General features: G+C 48.0%; 1 protein-coding gene across 1 annotated transcript in view; it reads right to left on the reverse strand.

Annotated features, from left to right (window-relative positions):
* Positions 1-7,552, reverse strand: part of CNNM1 (cyclin and CBS domain divalent metal cation transport mediator 1) — a 69,079-nt gene extending 61,527 nt beyond the window's left edge. Inside the window, exon 1 of the mRNA XM_007939972.2 lies at positions 5,986-7,552. Coding sequence (XP_007938163.2) covers positions 5,986-7,552 — 1,567 coding nt within the window. The remainder of the gene's footprint in view (positions 1-5,985) is intronic.
* Positions 7,553-7,788: the final 236 nt, after the last annotated feature.

Genomic DNA, 7,788 nt, shown 5'->3' on the forward strand with positions numbered 1-7,788 from the left:
AATTAATGATTCATTTACTAGAGTTGGGCAGATTCCTTCTCTTATATTAAAAGTTAACTCCTTCAGCCATTCATTTAATCATTCAATAAACGTTTATTGAAAACTTACCATGCATTATATCCACTGTTAAGTGCTAGAGCTATAAAGATAAATAAGATAGTCTTTGCCTCCAGATACTAATGATATGGGTGGGGATACTTTAAAACAAATATTGAAAATAACCAATAAAACCCACTGCCATTGAGTTGATTCCAATTCATAGTGCCCCTATAGCACAGGGTAGAACTGCCCCATAACATTTTCTAGACAAGAACAACAAACAAATATGTCTTGGAATAAGAACAGCCAGAAAGCTCCTTAGAAGGGAGGATGATGAAACGTTGTCTTATGTGCTCTGATTTATTATAAGGAGGAACACGTTCCTGGAACAGGGCATCATGCTTGGTAAGGAAGGGGGTTAGCAAAAGAGAGGAAGATCCTCAAGGAGATGGGGTGACACCGTGGCTGCAACAATGGGCTCAGACATGGCAAGGACTGTGAGGATGGCACAGGATCCGTAGTGTTTCGTTCTGATGTGCATGGGGTTGCTAATGGTTGGAACTGAGTCAATGGCACCTAACAACAATATCAACAACAATCCGCACGGATGTAGATTGCAACATCTTTCTCCCGCAGAATGGCTCGTGGGTTCAAACCACTCAACTTTTGTTTAGCAGCCGAGCACTTAACCATTGTGCCACCAGGGCTCCTATATTGGTAGGACAGCTTGCTAATTCAATAACAGAGATATGCGCATAGGGTAATTACGTTGGCCAAAAATGGGGTTTTTCAGGAGACACGTCCCAGAGGAGGTGGCCCCTGAGCTGAGTCTCAGAGGAAGTGTTGGAGTAGGAATTAGTCAGGCAAAGAGCATTCCCGGCAGAGAATATGGTATGAGTAAGGAGGAAGGCATGAAATAGTAGTGTGGCCAGTGCGTTCAGTACTGCATGAGCATACAGGTGTGGCAGGGAGGGTGCTGAGGCTGGAGAGGAGGGCAGGGAGCAGGTCATGAGGGCACAGCAGGCAGCGTTGCCAGCTTAGACTTTATCTTGCAAGCTGTGGGGAGCTCCAGAAGGGGACAGCATGGGATGACATTATCAGAAATTATTTTAGCGGTGTTAGAGAGGATGGATTTGAGGGAGACAGAAATTGGAAGCCGCAAAACTTCTTAAGAGGCATTTGCACAAATGAGTAATAGATTTGCATTTAATAATCATAGTTAATAATTATTTAGCATTTATTACATGAGAGGCACTAAGTGAACAGTATAATGGATTACTACTGTAATATTCCAAACAACTCTATAAGTAAATAATGTTATTATGTTCATTTTACAGCTAATGAAACAAGTATCAACAGGTTAAGTAACTTGCCCAACACCACGATTCAATTTGGGCAGTCTGGCACCAAAGCTAAAGGTCTTAATCACTATCCCATTTGTTTAATTTTTGTCTCTTGGATTAGACTGAAAGCCCCATGAGACAGGGGCTATCCTGGTGGTGGTCTCCATTGTGCCTTCACAACTGGTACACAATAACTGTTGAATAAAATAACACATAATCTAAGTGGAAGAAATAGTGGACTAAATTATGCATAATAATTTTGTATAATTATGTGAAATCCAAGGAATATTTTGTTGTTGTTGTTGTTATGTGCCGTCGAGTCGGCCCCGACTCACAGCGACCCCTCCTTGGGCTTCCGAGGCAGTATCACTACGGAAGTAGGATTGCCCAACCTTCCTTCCAAGGAGTGGCTGGTGGTTTGAACCGCCAGCCTTCTGGTTAGCAGTCAAGTGCTTTAGCCACTATGCTACCAGAGCTCCTAAGGAATATTTTAGATGCAGACTGGTGGTAAACAGGATGAGGGTGGAAGATGAAGGAGAAGTTTCTAGCCTGGGAGACTAGAGGGGCAGTGGTGCCACTAACCTAGGAGGAGAAAGAGGAAAGATTTGTTGTGGTCAATGAAACTATACTAGGTACTCAGGGTTGGCCTCATGTAAGCACAGAAACACAGTAGGAGTTGGCTATTTAAACCCATTTATTCAATAAATATCGATTCACCCTCTAGCCATGATGGCCACTGCACTAGCCTTGGGAATACAAAGGTAACTAAGATTCATTCTCTGCCCTCAAGGAAATCACAGTCCAGTGGGTGAAAATACTGTTCGCTTTTGTCAAGCTAGCATGCAAGGCCATTTTCCTCTACCCACTTCTAAAGACATGCAACTCCTAAGAAGTACAGAGATAAAAATCCCAAACGGACAAAGGGTTTAGGAGTCATATGACTTGGATTTGTATCTGGGCCTTGGAATATACTAGCTGAGTGATGATTTTGAGTAGGTTTCTCACCTGTACCTACAGAGCTGTGATAAGGATCAGATAAGAAAATGTAACGTACAAATGTTTCGAGTGAAATATGCATGTTAGCAAATGATTGTAATTATAAAAGCTACACTTCTAATCTGCAGAAACTAGAAGGCAATGAACCGTGGGCAGCAAGTCAGAGGTGGAAAGGCCAGCTCTGAACTGTGTGGATGACAGGAGTTCTAGGGAGGAAGATGTAATCAGCACTATAGTGTAGTGAGGAAAAAAAAAAAAGGTTTTAAGGGTCTGCAGACTCAGTTCGAATCGCAATTCAGTCAACTATTAACTATGGAAAACTGAGCTGGTTATATAATTGATCTGAGCTTTAGTTTCTTCATCTATAAAACGGAGTTAATAATACCTACCTAGCAGGACTGTGGTAGCATAGTGCCTAAGGCACTTGACTGCTAACCAGAAGGCTGGCGGTTCAAACCCACCAGCTACTCCTTGGAAGGAAGGTTGGGCAATCTACTTCCGTAGTGATACCGCCTCAGCAACCCAAGGAGGGGTCACTATGATTCAGGTATGACTCGATGGCATATAACAACAACAACAAAGCAGGACTGTTCTGAGTATGAAAAGGGCCTGGCACAGCTGTTGCTCAATTAATGGTAGCTCCTATTCCTATTAATGAGTTCTGGTGGCATAGTGGATAAGGCATTTGAGTGCTAACTAGAAGGTCAGTGGTTCAAATGTGCTGCAGAAGGAAGATGGGGCAATCTACTTCCATAGAGATTTACAGCCTTGGTTGTTCCTATTAGTAATATTACCATTTTTCTCTCCTACCTCCTAAGGGGTCTGTTTAGGTGGTTAAGTTGCTTAAGATGCAGTAAGTAAGGGAAATAGAAGGGCTATTACTACTTGCTTAAAAAGTCATTTTTATAGGTAAAGAAAAAAAGTAGTTCAGCTCAGCTTTCCTCTCTTAACCAATGGTACAAAAATAACTATAGAAAATGATCACTGTATTATATGGCTCAGTGACCGGGAACACTCACCTTGATTATTCTTTTACTTATTCTATCCTAAGTAGATCTACAATGCATTGTTAAAAAGGGTTCTCCGAAGGTAATGCTTCTCAAACTTTAATGTGCACATGAATCACCTAGGGTCAAATTAAAATGCAGATTTTCATTCAGTGGATTTAGGGTGGGACCTGAAATTTCACATTTCTAATGAGCTTGCAAGTGACATCAATGCTGGTGGTTCACTGACCCCACTTTGAGTAAGTAGTAAGGCCCTAACAGGTCATAGAAATATCTTTGCTAGATCAATTCTGCTTTGGCATGGTACTCAATGTAATGAGATTTAACCTGGCCTGCTTCTCTTTAGTTATCTACCTAACTACAAACTGTTAATAAGACACTAACAAGCCTTTTTCAGACAGATTTAGAAATTCTGCAACAGGGACTCATTTCAGATGAATACTGAATTTTCTTAACAGCTTACTATGTGTAAGGAACTGTGCAAGGTGCTGAGAATACACAGGTTAGTAATACACAATTACCAAACCACACAGCAGGCCATTAATTCAAGTCCATTGAAAGTCCCAAGATCAGCAGAGCATGGCAGGCTGCTGAACAACAACACGGCTACATGCAGGGTTCAAGTGTGCCATAAGCTAGAGACCATTCCCAAAGCTGTTTCTTATATAGAAGAAGCAGACCACATCCCTAAAGCAGCTACTCAGCTGCTTGTGGTAGATCCCACCATGGAGCTGATTGCCAGTCTCATCATGGGGAATAACTACCACCAGCTGCCCAGCCACTCAACCAGGCCCAACCAAATTGACATACAACTTTAACTACCACAGCCTAACACTGTATAGATGCTCAATAAATAATGAATGAATGAGTTCACAGAAGTTTCACTAAAAATATCCTTTATCAGCACACTCAAGTGAGATATCTTAATAGTACTCTTTCATAACTGGTATATGTAATGTATTGTTATTTCATGGTTTTTATGCCCAGATTCAAGACTCCCTCCTACAGGGCACACAAAATGTAAGAATAATTTTAAGAGAGGATGGATGAATCTCAGAGTGCAGTGGAAACTATCCAGGCAAGGTTTAGGGGTCAGACACAGATGAGGGTATGAGAGTAGCCCCGATTGGGCTAAAATAGCTCCCTTCCTCATCTCATGACACCAATGCAAAGTCTAGGACTGTTCTCTGCCCACATCTGCGGCTGAGAGTAGCTTTTAGATTTTTTTCCCCCCTTCTCACATTCCCTGGCCCCTGAGGTTCTTTTTTGATGTTTAAAACCATTTCACTTGTCTAAAAATATGATGGCAGAAAGAAACTGTAAAATCCTAAAGAGTAACTAAAGGTGATGAGATTGAATTCTTGACAAATTGAAAAAAGTACCTGGTCAAATGAGAGTCCTGCTAGCTATAGGGAAGCTACAACTGAAGCCTGATTCTAAAGTCAGGAGGTTGATTTATTTTGTTTTTAATAAACATGCCAACTCATATGTATAGATGAGTACCTCCTTCAAAATAATCATTCTGGAAGATTCCACACTTTTCCAATCATGTCACTGTTCTCAAATCATTTCTGAAATTGTTTTCAGGGTCTGTGAGAAAGTCTCTTGGATGCTCTCACCACTCCTGAAGGTGGATTGATTTTCAAAAACAACCAAAGATCCTCCTGGGTGGACCAGTCAAACTGTGTAATGCCAACGGGATTAACTCCAAAGTACCCAGGCTGATTTTTCTTGGATGAATTATACTCAACCCTAGAAGACAATGAGTGTCCAAAGACAAATCCTAGACATGAGGTAGGCATGCTATAAACATGGCATAAAGCTTGAGGTTAAGTGGCTGCCTGGGGTGGTAACTACTCTGAAGGATATGCAAGTGGACCCCCAGAATACTTCCTGGGCTCTAGATCTACCCTACCTCATGGGAGCACACCCCAGAAGAACAAGGACTCCACTACCTTATTCAACATTTAATCCTCAACCTGGGTACTTGCTGTGTGTCAAACGAATGGCTGATGGGAGGTTAAATATGGAGGGGGGAGGATTCTAAGGTGTCTGGGACTTAGGCTATGTGATACAAAGGGCAGCAGTAGGACCCAGGGAGAAGTCCTCGAGGCAGATTTCTGCTCTAGGTATGGAAGATTTGTCAGCAGCTGGAGCTGTCCAGCAGTAGAGTTAGTTTGCCCTGGAAATGGTGAGCTTCTGGCTCCGGGAGTTTAAAGTAAAGGCTGCTTGTTATAGGAACCTGTAGTGTAGAGTGGCCTCTTGTAATGGGTGGGGAGCTGTTCAAGGGCCATCCCCAAGGCCAACCTGCACAAGATCTGGCACTCACTAGACGGAAAACATACTGTTGTAATGGAATGAATGAGAGATATGGTGCATCTGGGAGCCAATTAGGGTAGGAAGCTGAGGGCTCAGTTAGTTGCAAAGAATGATGGGAGAAGTGAGATGGGAATAGCCAGGGAAGCTATAGTGGGGCTGTCGTTGAATTTTGGGTACTGAGAAGAAAAGTTATTTTGGGTACCTGAGGCCTCCCATAGTTATGAACGGGTAATACCTTTGAAGGGGATAGGAGCTAGAAGAGGAAAGAGACAACTGCTTACCCTTCTTAAACTCCTCCAGCACCGTGTCCAGCCTGGTATCATTAAAGACGCAGTGCAGGGGCCTGTTGTAGAAGCGGGTGACGGTGAGGAGCGGAGTGCAGTCGTCGGGATCGACGAAAGCCAAATCCTTGACAAACAGAATGTCCACAATATTATGCCGCTGGTCGCCCTCGTACACCGGTATACGAGTGTAGCCGCTGCGCAGAATCTCAGAGACCGTGGCGAAGTCCAGCACTGCGTCTGAGCACAACATGAAGCAGTCCCCGAGAGGAGTCAGCACCTCCTCCACCACTTTAGTGCGTAGCTCCAGGGCGCCCTGGATGATGTTGAGCTCCTCCTTCACCAGGTCGTTGTAGGGGTCTGCGGCCCTCAAAGTCTCCAGCAGCTTCTCCCGCGTGTAGAAGGTGCTGATCTCCTGGCGCAGCGCCCAGTCCAGCAGGCGGCCCAGCGGGTAGCACACAGGGAAGGCGGCTGCCATCAGGAGTCGGGTCAGGCACACGCTGTGCGACGCGATGGCCAGTCCGTGCCGTGAACACACCGAGTAGGGGCAGATCTCGGCGCCCAGGAACACAGCGCCGGTGCACACGAGCGCCGGCAGCCATGGGAAGTGAATCCCTGCCTCGCTGTAGTCTTCCCCGGTGCCCCCGACGCCCGGCGGCAGTGAGGCGTATAGCCAGCCGGCCAAGGCCGCGTTGGCTCCGGCTTGACCCAGGAGCAGGGTGCAGACCAGATGGGTTCCTCGGCCGCGCACGGCCTGCACGCGGCGCGCCTGCTCCTGCTCGGTGGCCGAGCCGCTGTTCCGCAGCACCCGTAACTCCACTGGGTCCAGAGAGAGCAGGCTCAGGCGCAGGCCGCTGAACAGGGCAGACAGGGAGAGCAGCAAGAGCGCCCCGAGTGCCCGCAGCCACGCGGGGGCCAGCAATTCACCGCCCCCGCCATACAGCCGAGGCCGGACGCGCAGCAGGAAGCCCCCGGCTGCGCCGTGGTGGTGCCAAGTGCGCCCGTCCCAGGCGCACAGCGAGAAGAGCTTCCCGCCACCTCCTGCGCTGCCCTGCCCTGCTTCGCCCTTGCGCAGCTCCCGCACCCGCACCTGGACAAGTGCTGAGCCCGCCACGCCCCCGGGGCGCAGGGGCCCCAAGACCTCCACGTCCGACGCCCAGTCGCTCTGCTCCCGGCAGCGCTGTGGCCCCGGGGGGCGCGTGGGAACAGTACTGGGAGCCACGCCGCCCCAGCCCGGGGGCTCCTCGATAAACACGAGCCGCGGAGCCCAGTCACCAGTGCCGTTTTCCCCCAAGGAAAGGGTGGGTGCGGGTACCCGTGCGGCAGGCGCGGCGGGCTCGGGCTGGAAATAGACGCGCAGAAGGAAACTGGTGCCTTCAGCCGCGCGCAGAGTGCCCCCCTCTAGGGACACGCGGCCTCCCGCAGTGTCCTCGGGCCTTAGTCCCAGTAGCCAGGCGGCCGCAGCCGGAGGCCGAGGGGACAGGGAAAAGAAGAACAGGAGAACGGCGCCCGGACTGCAGCAGTCTCGGAGCCTGACACCCACCGCTGCTGCCGCCGCCGCCGCCATCCTGCACCCGGCGCGGCTGCACGTGATACTGCAGAAAGCCTAGCAAGAACTGTAAGGAGGAGGAGCCGGAGCCCGGAACCCGGCCTCAGGCAGGTCACCACGTGTACGCCCCCTGAGCGCGTGGGCTGGAGATCTTGGGGGTTCAGGTCCAGCTTGGGCAGGAGGTCTCGTCTAGGAGCCGGAAATGGCCTCGCATCACCGCACTGAGCAAAGCCCTGACATACTTCGGTTTGAGC

Source organism: Orycteropus afer, unplaced genomic scaffold, assembly GCF_000298275.1.
Source record: "Orycteropus afer afer isolate SDZICR_OR568_19922 unplaced genomic scaffold, OryAfe1.0 scaffold00064, whole genome shotgun sequence".
Taxonomy (NCBI): Eukaryota; Metazoa; Chordata; class Mammalia; order Tubulidentata; family Orycteropodidae; genus Orycteropus; species Orycteropus afer.